Source organism: Harmonia axyridis, chromosome 3 (assembly GCF_914767665.1).
Source record: "Harmonia axyridis chromosome 3, icHarAxyr1.1, whole genome shotgun sequence".
Taxonomy (NCBI): Eukaryota; Metazoa; Arthropoda; class Insecta; order Coleoptera; family Coccinellidae; genus Harmonia; species Harmonia axyridis.
Genome location: NC_059503.1, coordinates 36582216 through 36602995, shown reverse-complemented (window position 1 = coordinate 36602995; position 20780 = coordinate 36582216). Strand labels below are relative to the sequence as shown.

The window sequence follows — 20780 nt, the reverse complement described above, 5'->3', positions numbered from 1 at the left end:
GATAATTATTTTATCAGAATTATGCATGCATATGTTATCCACTTTCAACGTTTTTCTTCAATACAGATGTTTTTTCCCAGCAGGAATAAAAAAAGATGAGATTATCAGATTTTGAATGTATTGGCTCCATTCTGAAATCAGTTGTTCTCGATCAATTCTAGTGATCAATAGTTTTTCTTTCATTTAATTTTCTACACTCGATCGCTATGCAAAGCGAAACACGCAATTTGACCCAAGAGGAATGTGCCCAAGCGGTAGTTTTGCGAGAAGAAGGGTGGACATAGACAAGAATTGCAGAAAGGTTGGAGTTTCCCATATAAGTGTGTCCAGAATGTTGCCGCGATTCAGGGAGACAGGTATGAATGTCAGAAGACCAGGACAGGGTAGACCACGGGTAACAACTGCCATTCAAGAACGTTACTTGAGAGTTTCTTCGTTGAGACAACGGTTTGCAACCGCTTGCCTCGTTCAAAATCAGCTTGAGCAAACTCATGGGGTGCAAATTAGCACCCAGACAATAATAAATCTCCTCAGAGAATATGATTTAAGGCCTCGTGTCGCGGCAAGAGGCCCAGCTCTTACCCCAGCCCATCGAAAGGCGCGTTTGGATTTTGCGAGAGAGCATATCCATTGGGAAGAGGCTGATTGGTAAAGAGTTCTCTTCACAGATGAGTCTAGATTCTGCCTCTACCATTGTGATCGACGTTCCCTTGTATACAGACGTCCACATGAAAGATATGCTCAGTGCAATTTCCTGAATACTACTGTTTTCGGGGGAGGATCGATTATGGTATGGGGTGGAATATCTTTGACTGCTCGCACAGACCTAGTGGTCGTTGATAATGGAGCTATGAATGCTGATAGGTATACATATAAGGAACATTCTTGAAGAGCATGTAGTGCCATTTGCCCCATACATTGGTGAAAATTTCATTTTTATGGACGATAATGCCAGACCCCATCGTGCGCGCATCGTTCAGGAGTACCTTGAAGAGGTTGAAGTCTCTCGAATGGAATGGCCAGCAAGATGTTCAGATCTCAATCCGATTGAGCAGGTTTGAGACAACCTCAATAGAAGGCTGAGAAGTTCAGAAAATCATCCAGCTACTCTTAATGACTTAGGAATCCAGCTCAGAGAAATCTGGGAAGTATTACATCAGAACATTTTAAGATCACTCATTTTGAGTATGAACCGTCGTTGCCGAGCTGTAATTAACGCAAGATGTGGAAATACTAAGTATTAAATCACTTATCAGCATTCCAGTATTTTGAAAATTGTTTATTTCTCTTCTTTCACATAAGATTCTGTGAAATCCTGAATTTTTCTTTCATTTAATGTGTCTTGTTTCGTACAAAATCTTCACTAGAGAACATAGAAAATAAGTTATAAAGTCAATGTAGAGTTAACTTTCATTAAAATTGAGATTTTCAGAATGTGCGTTAATTTTTTTGGGGAGTGTAGATGAAAATATTTGATTTAGGATTTCAGAATTACCCCTAGCAAAATGCGTTTCAGAAGATTCTGATAAGCTATGATTGCTATGAAATTAGGAACGGAAAAGATATCTGGCCGTAAACACGATAACTCCCAAACGAAAGAGCGACTAACATGAAATTTTAAGAATTTTATACAAGTGGTATCTACTGCTAATGACCTTAGCGGAAAATTAAAAAAAAAAAATGTATCATCTATGATCAAATAATATATTGAGATTCACCGACAACTAATCAACAAAGACACTTTCGAAACTGAAATTATTTTAGTAAAAAAAAATTGTTGTGAGTTCTTGAATCTTTCTTTAACATAAGTCAGGTTGCATGAGTCATGGCTGCAAATATAAGATCTGTGTGGCACGTTTAACATGAGCAACAACTTAATTTTTGAAAAAATTGGGGTAAAAACTTCTGTAATAACAAAACAAAAAAATTAAACCACCTATGAGATCCGCATATGTGTCCGTTGAGTCAACTACAGATGTGTCATCAGCAAGAATTTTCAGCATTTCATAACGAATATGATCCGATAGGTCATTGACAAAGAGATAAAAAGTGGACCAAAGGTATTTCCCTGAGAGGCCACTATTGTAGTTAAAAATATCATACACAATATCCCGGATTTTGATCAGATATGTAGTCTATTGAGCAACTTTAGTTTCTTTGCAGATAAGCATTAACTGAACATTTACTGAGACATGAAGGTCGCTGTGTCGAGAACAGTAAAAGTGACTTCTTTGAAAATGACTCAAAAATTGTGGAAAAAGGGTTCTCCTCACACTGTTATAACAGTATTCTATATGTATACCAAAAATCATTCAAAACAAATTATTTTTTCATTGATCAGTATATAACCATCAAAATTCTAATTATAATTCAAGGAGTTAAAGTTGAAACTTACTTCAAATGCGATTTGATGTGACTGTTTCCCCTGTTGTTCTGTTCATTGTCCTCTGATTCCAATGAAATATTATCTGCTTGGTCCAGGGGAGAATAAGCTTTTCTGTCTTTGCCCGCGGTTTGAAGACAAGCTGTAATAACGGTTGGTATTATTCAGTGATGATGTTTGAATTAGATAGTGGGTAATAAGAAAAATTTCTATAAAATATGAATGTGAATGCGCACAACATTTGGGCCTCTCTTACGGCACGCTATGAAGTATTTTGCGTCAGGACTAGCACCTCTATTCCCTATAACCATAGCCTTCTTCTTGAAGACGGCTGTGCTATAACCCTACCACCGACAGACAGAATTCGGAACACTACTTGAGGGTTTTCCAATAAGAGATTTAATTTCGAATAGCTTATTACTTTTGAAGCTGTTATATTTTGATGTTTTACAAGTGAAAACTACGCCATTACTAAAAATTGAACGAAATACGGTCCAACAATACATTGTGATTCTTATAATTCACTACATACATGGTGAGAATTCTGCAGTCATAGTTTCCAAAAGTAAAGCACTTCCGGATTGTCGTGAAGCACCTTCTCGGCAGGCAATAGAGAAACTAGCGAAAATTTTTGAGCTTTTGTGATAAACTAGTTATTTGAAGAACTGAAAGCTTGTGCTTCGCTCAAGAAGTACTGAAAATATAGGGTTGTGCCTTATTTATTCGAAAATGAGGTTGGTGCAACTGTTACGGTGAATGGATTGCGCTACCGAGCTCTGATTAATGATTTTTATGGCCGGAGTTGGAGGATATTTATATGAATGAAGATTATTTTCAACAAGACGGTGCTACGTGCCACCCAAGCAGAGAAATAAACGCAAATTCGCAACAACACCTTTAGACTTTTTTCTTTGGGGCAAGGTGAAAGTAGGTTTATGCCAATGATCCACAATCGATTCAAGACATTAAAGATGGAATTTGCGAAGTTAACGAGGACATATATCCGAAAATAACATACCTGAATAATGATAACACACAAGAATAATGGTTGGCATATCAGATGAAGCATGGGGAATATCAACTTATATAATTTCAGTTGAAAATTCGATCATTGTCGCCAGGGTCGTATCTAAGGCGTGGCAAAGGTGGCACTTGCCACGGGCGAAAAATCCGCAGGGGCGCTCAAAATTATCAAAAGAAAAAAAATTGGAGCCCCAGGTTAAATAATTTAAAAGATCAAAACTCCGTTTTCATGTATACGCTATACGCCACGCAACGGGTGATGACGAGGAATCTGGAAGCATTTAAAATATTTCTAGCCTTCCTTATAATTTGCGTACTAAGCCTAAAATAATCACAAGAGCAGCAAAACAAAAATATATGACTTGAATTTTGAACAACAAAATACTATAAGAAAATATAATGGATAAAAAAAATCGGAAATGTCTAATATATTGTCACAGGCGCAATAGTACCTAGAAACGGCACTGGTTGTTGCTTTATTTTGTAAATTCATTAAAGGGAGTTGAGGATTTATAACTTCTTATTATGACTACCAAGGAAGTTATGAACATTTTTACAGCTACAGTAATTAAGAGTTTCTTAGTTCATAATGTGTTAGTATGAAATACAATTTTTATCAAAGAATTATTCATCAACGTATCAATTTGAAGGAGTCAACTCTGAAAGTTACGCTATTAAATTGTATGAATTACTGAATTATAATATTTTTGGTGTTTTATTGAAAACTTTCTGATACGTTTTTGACAAAATGGTAAGTACTCAATCTGATGACTTGATTTAAGACCAAATTGATAAAAATGGCAATTCATGAATTAATCTACGAAATCTTCCTCTTGGACAGATTGCAAAGATAAAGAGGAGTGCGTTAAATTGCCAACATAGATCATTATTTCACCCGGTACAAACATCGCATAAATCAGAGGATGAAGCTACAAATTCCCGATGTGTTTAACTAATGAGCACCGGGATATTTATGGGAATATTTGACCGACGCATGGCGTCTTTCCGAATACGTTCCCCGTATATATTTCTTTTTCATTTCGAAGTCGTGAATAACGATCACAGAAGGTAGGACGGTTTCCTTTATTTTCAGTTTCCTGTGGGATGCCTATGGTGTTTCACACTTCAGACGATAACTTCAAAGCCTCTATCATGGTTCAATTAGTTACAAGAAATTTTATATTCAGGATAGTTGATTCAATTAGATCGCAATTTCTATACAGTGCTCGTCAAAATTATGGAACAAATTCATTTTCTCAGAGGAAAAATATTTGGCAAAAAAATCCTGAAACAGGTCAATTTTTGTTTCACTATTACCAAACTTTTATGCATTTTTGAAGGATTTTTGTTGCACCCTGTGCCATCCCCATCAACCCTCTAAATTTTTTGGATAGGGTCATGTGGTAGTTTTTTGGCAAGGTCTTCATATCTTCTTTACAGGCGCGCAGAAATTTTCAAGAAATTTTTTTTTTTTTAAATCAGTTAGTTTGAAGAGGTTTTCAGTATATGCACTTTGTTTGATTCATGCACAACTTTCAACCTCTTTCAACCCCCTCTGCACGTGAAAAATTAGAATTTGTGAAACACTTCAGTTATGATCTTTAGTAGGTATGTTATTAGTTTAATTTAATGGGTGGTACTTCAATGCCGAAATAAATTTCCAATGTCACTTCATTTTTTTCTCCATTGAAGGGTTCGTAGGGGTTGAAAGTTGTGCATGAACAAAACTGTAATGGTCGACTTTCATTCAGTGACAAATTTCATCAGGTACCATCATCTCAAAGTAAATGAGCCATGACAAAGTGCACATACTGAAAACCTCTTTGAACTAACTAATTAAAAAAAAAATTTTTTTCTTGAAAATTAATAACCGATTATTCCTTATAATTCTAATGTGCCTATATTACCATAAGATTACAAGTGAGAGAAGAAAAATTTGAAATCACATCACAATTGTTCCGTGGATTATAAGCTCAATGATAAGTTATCTTGATCATAATTTTTCCCAATATTCATGACTGGAAATAAATATTTACCTTCAATTTGTTTCATTGGTGTAACTGAAGTAGAATACTGCCAATTTTCTGTTCCATAACAATAAGGTGTTGAATAGTTCATCTCGAAGATGTAGATTTTTATTCGGAAAATTCACTTGAAGTCTTTACAATCTATAATCCATTCCAGAGCAGAATTATGGGAAAACAATCTGTAATAAATATTATAATGTTAAAAAATTAAAAGATGACAAAGGCATGACTAAAACTAAGAACTTGACTATTAATAATAATGAGGAACGGTTTTTACTTCAAGTATTCAATTTTGATATTAGTTAGAACCAGGGGCGGATCCAGGCGATGTTTGAAGGGGGGGGCATAGAAAGTCACGGCTCATATAGGTTAGCAAAATGGCGGAATTTTTCTGTTGATACCTACTGGGTCAAGTGTTTTTTATACAAAGATGGATTTTTGTAAATCATATCATATTCATTATTCATTATTTTTGCATGAAGAACAAAGCTTCAATTACCAATTTGGGTGAAATATGCGCTGTTTCTTTAGATAACTATAGTTCCAAGTTAACAATTGTGTCATAGGGAAACTGCTCTTGGTAGATAATTCCCTACTAATCTCACTAAACACACAGAAAAATCTTCCTGGCCGTTTCCGATGGCTCACCGCGTTTCGACCACGACCGTTTTTGCTTGACGTTGTCGTAAATGATCCACTTTTCATCACAAGTTACCAAGCGTTTCGAAAATGGGACGTTTTCGTTGCGATTCTGCAGTGATTCGCAGTCCATGCGGTGTTTTGCGTTAATTCATGTGGATCCCATATATCTAGCATCTTCTTGAGATCAACCTTATGCAAATAGTGTAAATAGTGTTCCAAACGGTTTATTGTGCACTCTTAAGCTCTTGAGCAATCGAAACAGGATTAGACAATGTCCATGATTTTATCGATATTTACGACAATTGGCCTTTCAGCAACCAATATTGCACATGTTTGGCTATTACAATATCAGGTCCATATACACTATTCACATTTTCAGCCGCCTGGCTTGTATTTTTGCCTCTATCTAAGAAAAACTATAAGATATAGGGTATTTTTTTTGCTTGTGTTTATCTTTGTGGCGCGCTCAAAATTAACAGAGTCAACTCATAACAAAACTGTCAGAATGATTTTGTAGTGCGAAAGCTCATTTTTCTAACGCCATATAGTGGAAACCGATCGGACTCGTACAACGCGAGATACAAATAACTAAAGGCATCATTGGAAAAATAATGGATTCCTTTTTACTACACTATTAAATTAAAACATATGATCAAATATTAAAAACTTAATAACAAATTCTAGTCACCTATTTTTTTGACTAGCGGATCCATTCAACCATTCTAGATGCGTGGCCACGCATTTTTTTTTCGATGATTCAGAATACATTTTTAAATTCATAAGGTCCGCGAGGGGGGGCCGTGGCCCCCATGGCCCCATAGCAACAAAAAATGACAAAAAGATGTATCTGCTGAACATATCAATAAATATAAACTAAGGTCTCGAGTTGTTGCTCTCTCTTTGTTTCCTTTTTCAGTGGTACTGAAGATTGCTGTTCAGCCGAAAACATTCTAACGAATTTCAAAATTATAATTAGAATGTTATTATTATTTACAAAAGAATAGGGTAGGGGTTTCCTACCATAAACTCAAGGATATATCTATAGTGAGTATATTCGAATTTATTGTTTGTACCTTTTTCAAAGAATAAATAATCTTATTTTATTCCAGTATTTGGTTTATTGACTGTTGGTTGTCCATTATCAAAATGTATCAGAATTCGAAAGGAATTTTCTTCACTGAAACGTTATAGTGGAATATGTTGCTTTCTGAGAGATGGTTGTTTCATCAGTTTTCCAATTATTGTACAGTTGAAGAAGTTATAATGAAAACAAATATTCATGGATATTCTATAATTTCTTTCAAGAAATAAAAGCTCATGAAGATATGATATAAACTTCTTCCTTCAAGCATATATTCACTGCCAAAATAAAATTACAATGAGAATATCCACGAACCAGCCTATCAAAGAAACTTTGAAGTACATCATCATCAACTTCCCCGATGGCTGGTGAATAATTACGTTGGATGTTGAATAATCGGAAATTAATTTCTAGAGGAATCCATGTTCAACCATTCTTTGGCATGATCTGTCTAGGAGTTTATGTAACACTGAAGTGACCCTCCTAAAACCCTGGCTGTATTTTTGTACAAATTGAATTGTGGTTTGATTGATTTGATTAGGTTTCTACCAAATCCGAATCCAACCATTGAAATTGGTTTCATTACAGCGGAGTCTTTATTGAAAGCTGCTCTTCCAATACAACTTCCACTCAAATCAGAAATGACCCAGTTCCATATACTGAGCAGTGTAAGAAGATTGGTTTAAGAAAGATATGGATTTGTTCATTAAGAGTTCTTCCAGAATTTTCAAGCCTTTTCGAGAGAATATACAGGAGAAGAACAGTATGAGAACTGCATTCATTAAAAAATATTTATCATGTTAACTACAATTAATAGAATAAAAATGACTTTCGTTCAAAGAATAGATTTGATATTGTAACCTTCTGATCAAAGAAAATCTTGCATATCAACGAGAGAGAAAGAGAAATTTTATTTATTGGTTCGTCGGCATCATAGGCCATTCAGCACCATGCATATCAACGAGGTAACTAAAAAGTGTTGAGGTCAGAAAAAAAGGCAAATAAATTTTCCAGTTGAGAGCGTATAAAATGAAGTTTCATCTATAGGTCTGATTTCACCAGCTGGAGTGAATATGGCAACATATTGGGAAATAAAATTGCTCTGATGTATGAGAGTACATTACCGAACTTATGTATGACGTAGCATACTCTTGTGATTCGCGTTTTGTATTGTCCTTTAGTAAGATGAGTGCTGATTCGCGAAAATTGCAGATTATTCCTTTCCCGGTGAAGTTTATGTATACATCGCGGAGGGAAAATTATTGATAGATGGAAGGTATATTTTTGGGGTTCTTCTCATGGAAGAAATTTTGGACATGTTGACAACTGCTAACTTGTGAATTCCAGATCAATCTCTCTGGTGTTCTTAGACATCTTATTAAGAATGTGAGTAGAAACAGTTATGGTTTGTAGGTCCAGAAAGAGGGCGTACAAAATGGTAATTTGGTGCAGAATACGGATAGTTTCAGATGTAAAGATTTTTTCACGTAACACATCACTTTTCTCAGGTGGTCGTCATGCGGATAGTCCTCAAGATGAACCACTCATAGGTAGTTCAGAACTCTTTGGACTTACGTAAAGGGTTTTTCATTTTTCAATTCCAAATTACAAAAGTATCTATTTTAAATCGAGCTGGGCGTGAAAAACAACCGATATTGAAGAATTGATTTTCGTCAAATAGTTGATAATATGAAAATTCCGGAGGGTTTTGACAGTTGCGACCATTTCGCTCTACGAATTATATGTACTTGTTCGATCGATTATTCGGAAATATTTACGCATCAATTGTTTTTCTTACCTAATGAATGAAAGTTTCTAGGGCATGTAGGTACTAGTATATCAATTGGCTTGATAATTACAACATTCTCATTTGGTATTGTATGACTTTATTCTCCAAAGTTATTATGGAAATGAGACGTATGTGAAAATGTGAATAACAAATCGAGTAATGAGTGTTCTTGCATATCGAAGTGATATAAAAGAAGAAGTCTACAAAATCCCTATCTAAGAAATGATATTGTCAGTTAGTTTATACACTAATGGTACGTTCCTTCTGAAATTCGGCATGTATATTCGAGTGATTATTATATGAACACAAACCAAATTTCAACCCATTCTGATCTCTTTTCACGAAATTTCACATGAAGCTTCAAAATGATATTCTACTTACATCTTAATGTAAAATTGCTCTCCATCGAAATATCGAAATAGTAGTTTTGTAATATCAGCTGACAACTCCCAGTCAAATTTTGTCGGTTTTTTCGAGAGTTGTCGTGTTGACGGATGGATGGCAGAATTGCATTTGAACAACGAATTTGAAATCAGTGAGTCGGACCTTATCGTTTGAAAACCGATTTTAATCGTAAAGAAATTATATAGCGGCGTGAGATGTTTTTACTTCATATGAAAGATTAATGAAATGTTGTATTTCAAATGTGCTCCAGGACTTTGATGGTGGTAGCTCAATTTATCATGATGCCGGAATGAGTCTTTTATATTGTTTTTTTCAGTACTAAGTTTCTTTTATAGATAATGATTAATCCTCAGACCTCAGACTGCAAGCAAAGCCACATGAAGTCAAACTTTGTTAAATCTTATGTTCCTATTGGAGATTTAACGGGTCAATAAATTGGAATAGCCTGGGATAATATCGTTTTGGCAGTATGACACATAGGTATTTTAGAATAGAATAGAATAGAATAACTTAGATCCAAACTTCCTCCAGTTGATGACATTTGCAGAGAAATGAAACTCATTTGTTTTTAGGTTAACTAATACACGGAATTAAGAAAACATAATAGTTATTTATAATACAAGTACAGAAGGCATTGATATTCTTCCACGAGTTCAAAATTCAAAAACGAGCCACGAAGTGGCGAGTGATAGAACGAACCTTCTGTACGAGTATTATACATTATTTTCTCTAATTCATTGCATTTTTATTGAAATCAATGAAATATTTCCATAAAAATCATTTAGTTATTTTTGCATTGAAAAATGTTGGTTGGCAGAACTGATTTCTTTAAGGCAAATTGATGAATTGACAGATAAAGCCGTGGCGGAAAGTTCGGAGTACCAACATATAATAATAAAATATAACCCTGAAAACTGTGCGTTTCTGATATATTCTCGCACGATTTTGTTCTACAAGATGTGGAAGAATGAACGGAATAACCACAGAATTAGAGAAAACATATTCCGATTCAAAACTGTCAATGTTGGTTTTCATTGAAAGAATTACAATTTAATATTTAACTTTTAACACCTAGATATATATGTATACATGGAAACAATTTCTCTGAAAAATTATTATACATTTAATGTCTTTTTTGAAAAGTACTTATTTCTTTGACGGTGAGTTTATAATACATCTGTTTATTTATATCAGACACTATCACTGATGATAAAAAAATTTAAAAATTGTATGTTAGGTTATCGTGTTGTGATTTTAATTTCACATCTTATTTTCAGCTGACCTGATGATGTAATAAATACCTGATGAGGGCCTAGTGCCGAAATCGATTATCTTAGAATACAATTATATAAATAAGTGTGTCTTCCATTTTCTTTTCTAATTCATCACCAGACACACTCATGGAGTTTTTCGTTAAGAAAACTCATTTGTTTCCTTGAGTTTTTTCGCCTGGAATAAAATAGCTGTTAATTTTTGCGTGGAGGTGTTAAGAGCAAAGGCTCATCCAAGTTTCCTCAGATAATTATATTGTATATGCAAATTGTTGCAGAATGCGACTGCTTACTCCAGATATATTCAAAATATAATAAAATACTGTAGTGGGCCTTCTTCTGGAACGACCAGATGTACTATAGTTGGCACACTTTTCGTCTGATGCATCTACCCCGGCTTTGGTACTATAATAAAACGGTATTATATATGGCATTTTGTGGCAGTATCAATTTGATTGTCATTATGCATAGATGATATCAAAATGACAATTTTATTTGGTTTTGGGGCATATCTGACAAGGAGAGTGAGGTGGGATGTAAAACCAAGAATGAAGTGAGCCACTTCTATATCTATATACAGGGTGTTTCCTAAACATGCGGCAAAAATTCAGGGGGTTGTTCCTTGGACTATTCTAAGAATATTTTGTCCTTCGATGATTTTTGAAAAACCTCTTTGTTTCGAAGATACAGGGCGAACAACATTTTTCATATTTTTAAAATTAATAATAGTTTAAATAAAAATGCGTACCGCACTGTGTTTACTAAGTAGGTACAATTTATTTTTAAATTTGTTTAACAACATTCCAATTACTAAAAACGGCCAGTTTTTTGACTAAAAATTGCTAATACATCACAAAACGAATTCAAATGAAAACCGTGTTTAATCTGTATTCCTTTACCATCTGCACTTATCAATTTTTAGTCAAAAAACTGGCCGTTTTTAGTAATTGGAATGTTGTTAAACAAATTTAAAAATAAATTGTACCTACTTAGTAAACACAGTGCAGTACGCATTTTTATTTAAACTATTATTAATTTTAAAAATATGAAAAATGTTGTTCGCCCTGTATCTTCGAAACAAAGAGGTTTTTCAAAAATCATCCAAGGACAAAACATGCTTAAAATAGTCCAAGGAACAACCCCCTGAATTTTTGCCGCATGTTTAGGAAACACCCTGTATATATATGGATGGTAAAAATGCTATAGGTATTTCCTTTTAATTTTTCTTCATAGTTCCTACAAATGTCAGGCTTTCTTCTTTCAACTCTCAAGCTACCTCGATTGATGTATGTATAATGTATACCAAATGTCCACTGTGAGATTACTTTTGGAATTCGCATAACAACTTGGGTAGGGTAAGAAAGTGATTTTTCTTTGCATTGTCTGCTTCTCTTAGTTTGTTTATTCATTTCTTTACCAGTAATTGCCCAACAATCGAAACAATACTTTAGTAGGAGAGAAGTCACGGATTGTGAAATCTCTGCGTTTCTTAACTGAGAACAGAGGTTTAGTGCAAACTGCAAAAATATTGTTGGGTTCAACAGATCCGGTAGTAGCAGATACGGTTTAAAATTTTTAGCCTCCGACTAAAAAATTTCGAAAGCGAAAGTGTCCTTCAACTTACTACAAGATATGTAAGATCAGTAATATATAAAGTGTTAAAATGAAACTATGGCTCTTCACTAAATTGATGGATCATAAAAGCAACAAATCGGAAAACACCTAACCTAAAACTCACATCTGATTCAAAAGTTTTGGAACCAAAATCAGAATCGGAAATATCTTTTCATCTTACTACTAGGGATAAAAGATCCGTAACATCTGTGGTAGTAAGATAAAAACAAGGCTCTTAGGTCAATTGATGGATCACAAGAGCAACACAATCACGATAATAGCAATAAGTATCAGATTTCATTTCAAAACCTTATTTCCTCTGAATTGTAATCTATTTGTCAGGTTTAATTGATGAGAACATTGACAGAGAAATTTGTACACTTTTAGTGTGTTCATCATTATTGTAATGATTATTGCTATGATAAAATTTCCGTTTACAATTTCGCTTTAGTTTCATCATAATTTCAAAATACTATGGACGAATGGATAGTAACATTTTGTGAAATATACCCTAAATCTTGCAACGTCGCAACTTCAATATTGACTGCATTTCACATAGTCTGGGCACGTTATTTCCTTTTTGGGATTATTCCATAGTGTTAATTCATTACTGAAATATTAACATCAATACGAATTTTTGATTATCCTTGATGATTCCATAAATCTCCACAAGAAAATTCAAAGGAGTATACTTCAGTTATATAGAAGAGTTGAGCAACTTCATGAAAAAACACCTCAGCTTCTGAGTTATTAGGCAATTGCTAATTGTTTCTAAGCACGTTAAGAAAAACCAGAATCAAAGATTTTTATTTTATTTCATTATTATCAATAAGTAGCTAAGTGAATCAAAACCAGGCAGTAAAATAGATTTATACATTAACACTTTCAAACACATCTAGTTCAATCAAAACATAAACAACTATACTGTATGTATAATATATTTCCCCAAATTTCTAGGACGTAAGTAAAGGTACGAACATAAAAAATTAGTATAGTTTTTTTATAAAATCATTTCCAAAAAAGGAAATATCAGCACGTGGAATGTACGCCTCTAAATATAAATACCTATATGAAAATTCAAATGAATGAGTAATATGTATTTCATCTATACGAAATCATATACGGGTGTTCCAGTTAAGAAAAAAGACTTTTGTGTCATCTTCTAGGGACTATATATGTATGATATATTCCTCTTAATTTCTAGGACGTAAGTATAGGTACGTACGTACAAAAAATAGTATAGTGTTTTTGTGAAATCATTTCCAAAAAAGGATATCTTAGCAGATGGAAGGTACGTCTCTAAATAAAAATAACTATATGAAAATTCTAATGAATGAGTAATATGTATTTCATCTGTACCAAATCATATAAGTGTATCCCAGTTAATTTCGAAGATAACACAATTTTCTGTCATCTTCTAGGGACGGTTACTCTATAGACAGGGATTTTTAGGAAGCATATGATAAACCTTTGATGATTTATCCTTACACTTCAAAGCATTTTAATCGGTTCTCGATTGAATTCCACAAATTGTTACACAAAATTATGAAACAACTTGAAACAGAATTTTCCCATTTTGAAGTCGGTTCAATTTCGAATACCGTTATTTTCCTTCATTTCAAATTGAGAACTGGGTACATATTTATATTGCAATCTTTCAACCCAAAATGCAAACCCAGCTAATAAAAGACCGAAAAACCAAATGAAAAGTGGTGCCACTATATACTCAAACTGCAATTTCCTCGTAGGCGTAGACAAATCATCCACCGCAGATGTTTTCTCATACTTCTTTATAATAAAGTTCAAAATACCGGACTCTACCAGACTGTAAATGTACCCGTTGAAGAGAGAGAAGAGCGGCAGACCTTTTCGAAAAAAAGCAGCAACTTGTTTGACAAAAATGGGTGGGTACAACTCCTTCACCATCCACTTTCCCGTTTTTTCGTCCACAAGACTCTTCAGGAATCGAGCCCTTCTTATAGTTCTACACACTGCAATATCCTTCTCGATGGCGGCTCTCATCAAACACTTAGGAGTCTGGTCGCATTGGAGGAAGTGACTCTTCAGATGATCATAATATTTCTTCGAATTGTTGAATAAAGGTGCCAGAGCTTGGACACAACCAATTTTCAGCTTGTTGTCCATAGCGTCGCTGAGACTCTTTATGTCACCTTCCAAATTATTACCGTTGAGGAGATAGGTGAGTCTTGTAGCGAAGAAGAAATTCATCATAACGGAGAGCAATATTATTAAGACTGCTAGGACCTGGTGGCTCATCAAGACGTTGTGGAATCTAAAGGCTTGGCCCAGAAAGATGATGAAAGTAGTTATGGGCACAGTTAAGAATTCACTGAAAGACATTCCGTAGATAATGGACCTGGCAAATCCCCACGTGATCGAGATGATACAAACAGAAGAAACAAAAGCTATCCACACTTTCAGGTCGTATATTTCCAAGAAGTACTTCCATCGGGGGATTTGGTGCGGTGCTGGTATGATCCAGACTACAGCGTCCTCTGTGTATGACATGGAGAACTCCCCATAGGGTTTCCTTCCGACTGAAGGCCCATAGTTACCAAGAAAAATTTCGAAACTAGTGTATAACGAATCTTCGTTCTCATTCTTCATCTTTTCGTATCTTGCTTTTACGTTGCTGTGTTCCAGAATAATGTTCATCATGTCGATATCGATCCCTCTTTCGTCACAAGCATTGCACATGGCGTAAGCATCGTAGTACCTAAAAGTTATCTGAACTGTTGTGTTCTTCCAGGTTTTAGGTACTTTCAGAGGAAACAGATTCAAGTTAGGAACATCTTCGCACCTTCCCAAAAGTTCTAGGTTTGTTTCCACCACGTTCAGATTGTTTTCAGCATACGGAAAATATGTGAAGATTTCTTCCGTATCCGCCCTCAAGAAAATGGCATTCACTATGTAGAAAGAAGCAATGTACGCTCGGAAATCCGCGGAAAAATTATTGGAGATGAATATAAATTTTCCTCGTGGATTGAAACTGGGATTTACCACATTTGTTAGAATCTTCGTCAAATTCTCCAGTTTTTTTGGATCTTTCTCTTGTATCAGATAAAAGTCTGGTTTCGCCGAAAAAATTTGCGAAGGGTTTTCGAAATTTGTTAGAATACTTGGAAATTCCAGGTGTTCGGAAAATCCGGTAGCACTTATGAGATCTTCGGTTGATGCGAATGTTCGAAATATCACATTTATGCATTGCATTAAGCTGATTGCCCCTAAGTTTGTTGGAATATTGATGTTCATTGTCGCGTTTCCTATTGCTTTCTTCATATTTGTAGAAATGAATGCGGCTTGGTTGTTTGTTCAAGAGAGTGATTTCTTCCGAATTGATATGGGTTTTATGATATTTTAATGTAGGTAATTTTTTGTCTTTATACAGGGGGTTGGGCGAATCAGGGATTCGAAATAAGAGTTTTTTTCTTGTTAAAGATGAAAGAATCATATAATAGTATTTCAAAGGTACCTCCATTTGAAAAGTAGATAATTGATTTCGAATTTTCATGAATAGATACGTAATTGGATTACAAATTTTAATAATCTTCAGATTACTTACATATTGTTCATTACTCTAAGCCTATTTGACATGTAACAACCGAGCAACTGGGATGGAGATGAGTGAGTAGAATCATCAACTTATTTTTCAGAAAAAAAAAACAAGATTCTCTTATTCTTGAAATATTTCAAATGCTTAAAAATTATCAGATAATATTGGCTATTTTGGTGGAAGCTTGTGAAAGTAATAATAATAATATAAAAATAACTTTTATTTATTCTTATACAACACACATCTACCAGTTCATCTACTTCTCTTCATTCCCTCTATATTATAATGGCGGCTAACATACTCAGCTCTGGTTAGTCATTGTTGCCAATCTTGATATTAAAATATTGCCAACTCAATTTTGATTGCTAACAATAACAGCTATTTTAATATATATGTTAGGAAATTGAGAGTAGGAGTTTTTGAACACTCGTTCATTCATGTGCCAATTGCTAATTTTTTAGATATTCTGCTCGGAATTTATAAATTTTTGACGAAGCTATCATCACAAAATTTCGCACGAAACTTTAGAATTCAAGAATTTCGTAATACAGGATTGAAAAAAGTATTGAAGAAAATCGATTGTTTGTAGAAAAAACTGCTTCTGAAACTCAGTCAAAATATACGGGAAAAATAAATATTTGGTTATCAACATGTTGATGAAGCTACACAACTTTTAAAATGTAGTATACCTGCAAAGTTTCAGAGATATGTAGATAAGAATGATGAACATTGATAATGTACCGGGTTTTTCACCATAATTTGACTCCCCCTTTAACTTTGTCACTAAAAGAGGTACAGAAAAATATTTTCTACAAAAGTTTCACGAAATCGACTAGTGTTTTTTAAAATAATTTCAAAAAACGAAATATATACAGAGTGAGCAACATATTGATTGCAACTTCATTTTTCCAAATGGAACACCCTGTATAATTTTCTATATTTGACTAGCTCTTTTTCCCCTGATTTTGAATATATAACATATGTTTGGTCTATCTCTCATATTCATGGTACCACAGAGTTTAAAATTTTGAGAACCAACCACCTGGCATGCTCAGTAATCAGTTTTTAAGTGGTAGGCTGCGATAACTCAAAATGCCATTTTTTGAGTTATCTCGTTGGCAACGATATATGATATACGTTTGTCATTGAATGAAACTATACATCGAATATGCACTACACAGAAGCGGAAAAATTTGAAATATTTTCACTTTATGTGGAGAACAATGAAAATAAGAAAGCTACAAGGAGAGAATAAATGAAGTTGCATCCAATTCCAATTTAAAGTGAAAACGTATGTCATATCGTTGCCAACGAGATAACTCAAAAAACGGCATTTTGAGTTATCGCAGTCTTCCTCTTTTGAAAACTGATCACTGATCATGCCAGGTGATTCTTGAAATTTGAACTCTGTGCTACTCAGAATAAAAGAGATAGACCAAATATACGTTATATATTCGAAATCAGAGAAAAAAGAGCTAGTCAAATATAGAAAAATATACAGGGTGTTCCACTTGAAATAATGAAGTTGCAATCAATATGTTGCTTACTCTGTATATATTTCGTTTTGTGTAATCATTTTAAAAATATTTGTCAATTTCGTGAAACTTTTGTAAAAAACATTTTTTGTACCTCTTTTAGTAACAAAGTTAAAGGGGGGGTCAAAATATGATGAAAAACCCGGTACCTACCTACCTAACAAAACTACTATGTTGTTTGGTTTCCCATTTTCCCCTTACACTCCGAGGGCGACAATCGTATAAAAAGTTCAACTATAAGAACACCTAGACTTTTCAAGCGTCGCTCATTCATTAAATGCTTACATATTATTAACTTATTTAACTACACATTTTTCGATTGTAGTTAGAAAATTAAAGTTCAATTTCAAAAAAGGGAACATGTATTTCAGAAAAGGAAAGTATTATTCAGAAAAAAATTGGATTTCAGAATATTTAATCTGATATCGGAAAAACGAATTTGAAATCTAGATTCGGAATTCAGAAAAACAAAGCTGTAATTCAGAATAGTGAATTGAATTTCAGAAACAGCAAATTATATTTAAGAAGAGAAAAATGTATTTCAGAAGTTATCAATTTGATTTCAGATAATGTAATATGTAATTCAGAATAGTAATGTATGTGAGGTACCAGTACAATATGCAACACAGGTATGACATAGATATGGATACCAGGACATTGAAGCCGATGAACTTGCGAAAAGAGCATCAAGGTTAGGATCTGTTGCTCCTGAGTCTTTTTCTGGGCTTGGAAAAGACCAATATAAGGCAGCGGTTCAACAATGGATGTGGGACAATAGAATGACCCTCTGAAGGAACACTTCTGGTCTGGCGTAAGCGAAGAAATTTGTGGTGATTTCACCGATCTATACCAGGAAGCTCTTGATCATGAAGCTACCACGAGCTGAGCTTCGAATAATGGTGTTGATGCTGACAGGACACTTTCGGTGCAAATACCTTTTGTACCGAATGTGGAAAAGTGTTAGAAAAAACCGAACGCATAGTGTGTAAATGTTCTATTTTGACTGACCTAATTCATATGGGAAAGTAAGTCCTGGATACTCACGAAGTAACAGGCACGGCTTCGTCAACAGTATTGACGACCTCCTTGGGCTCCTTGGGTTTGAAAGAACAAAAGATCAATGTGGTCGCAGTTCCCGGAAGGCTAACAGAGCCGCAACGATCCCGATTCAGTAGTGATAATAATATGAAATAGATATGACTATTCATATTCATTAATTATGGAATACATGTGCCCAATTCTGAATTACAATTTCCTATTTCTGAATTTCAAATTAATAAATACCAATTCCAATTTATATTTTTTCCACAATTACATTGCTAATCTGAAATACAAATTACCTTTTCAGAATATAATGTTCTTTTCAGAATTTCAAATCCCCTATTCTGAATAACAACTTCCTATTCTGAATTATAATTTCCATCTTCTGAAATTCAATTTGATTTGTTGAATTACATTTTACTCTTTTTGAATTACAATTGGAAAAGGTGTTGAATTGCAGTCCCGTACCCAGACATAAGCCTTGGGGGAGGTAGGTAGTTAAACAGTTATGAACGACAAAAATATTAGTTATTCGTTTTCAATGTCTTTTGAATTTGCAGACTCATTTTGAGATTGAATTTCACCTCTCGAAGTTATATTCAAATGCGAAAAACTTGAAGATTCGCCTGCCTCAATTTTATTTCTTTGAAAGAAGTTTGCTTACTCATAATAAGATTTTGATTGGGTTTGGGATCATACAAACCACATTAAGAGTTAAACATGGGATATATAACAGAAAAATTTCACGTCATCCCCTTCAAACTAATCAGCAGAATATAGTAAACCTACTGATCAATCTTTGTTACTGAAAATGGAATCCAAAGTGCCGACAAAGAGATTATTTGCGACGAAGGGATAATTAGATATTATATGATTTATAATTTATTTACTTTAGGGCCCAAAAAAAATTGAGGAATTGCTATTACTAGTGTCAGGGATTAAATTCGAATAGTTCCAAGATTTTACTTCAGGATCTTATTAATTTTTAATGATAAAGCTCAAGTTTTATAATCAAAGGATTTATATAATCAAAGGTTTTAGCCTAATTTCGAAAATTCTTAAACTATTTTCATGTTCTTAATGTTATTTCGTAAATGACTCTGATACAACTATACATATGTGGGGTGCTTTTCATTTCAGGTCAATCTGTAAATTGGAAAATTGAAATGTTGTGTTCTTGTGTTGAAACTATTACTGGTGTTATATTGAATAAATTTTTCCTTGTTTCTATGTAAGAATTCAGCACATTCGTATCAATCAATCAATGTTATTTATTTTACCAAATTTAGTACAATAATTTTCAAGAAATACTGTCAATTAAACTATAGGTATAGGTATAGACAAGCCATAGACTTTGAAGATGTTATTTTGCTTGAACAATTCTCTACAAGTTTCATTATATTTCAGCTTAAAAATTGCCCTTAGCGTTCATTTTTGTATTATAAACATTTCTTCTAAATTTCTTTTAGTTCCCAAAAATTACACGATTGTTTGCCATTAATTTGGCATTTGATGATTAAGCCAACGACAGTTGGATCAGATCAAACGCTTTAATATACCCGCTGGTTGATGAATTCCTTGATTCAATTTTTGAGTATTGTGACTTATGATGGATATTCCTTCTGGGGGAGGAGGTTGAAATATATACCCCTTATCACCCCCTTTGGATACACCACCGTAGAATTGCAGTACAGAAGTTAGTTCGAAATTGCTACGAGGTGATTCAACAAACTTCATTCTTTACATTTATATACCTAAGGTGTTCATTAGTAAACGGAAAAACGAGAACAGTGAATAGAGGACACCGAGGTGGTTCTAGATATACTCCATTTATTGGATCTGACTGCCTTGGTAACCGAGATACAGGGTGATTCATGAGTTTTGATCATTCTTTCCGAGGTCATAATAAGCAAACCACCTAGTTCCAAAAGCAGTCAGTCCCAATAAATGGGTTATACACTGTGTCCGTAAAGTATGGAATAAATTCATTTTCAGCTAAACAGACCATTTTAAGAAATAATCCTGAAACACGTCGATTTTTGATTTTAATTAAATAATCTAATATACAGGGTGAATTACTTTCGAGTTATGATGTCACCGTCATTTTTTTTAAATGGAACACCCCCATTTTGTCTCAATTTTCCGATTACTCTAGCTGAGCTGATTCCAAAAATGTATCACATGTTGATTCCAATTGGTACAGGGTGGACAAAAATACAATAGTTTTGTGTGTGCTCATAAAGTAACGCGTAACATTCTTTATTAGTTAAATCAACAATATTATCAAAAATTGTCTAGCGGCAATTGGTTTGAATGTAACACCCTGTAGTTTTTTAATTTTTAGATTAATAAAAATGAGTTGTTTCCAAACATGTTTGGTTCTTGTGGTCTAGCA

At 34.0% G+C, this 20780-nt stretch overlaps 1 protein-coding gene across 1 annotated transcript in view; it reads right to left on the bottom strand.

The window, feature by feature from the left end:
* The window catches only part of LOC123674814 (T-box transcription factor TBX10-like), a 39983-nt gene that overhangs the window by 18033 nt on the left and 1170 nt on the right, over nt 1–20780 (bottom strand). Inside the window, exons 2-3 of the mRNA XM_045609903.1 lie at nt 5443–5612; nt 2396–2525 (exon numbers count right to left, since the gene is read on the bottom strand). Of these exons, the coding sequence (XP_045465859.1) occupies nt 2396–2525; nt 5443–5524 (212 nt within the window). The 5' untranslated portion in view covers nt 5525–5612. The remainder of the gene's footprint in view (nt 1–2395; nt 2526–5442; nt 5613–20780) is intronic.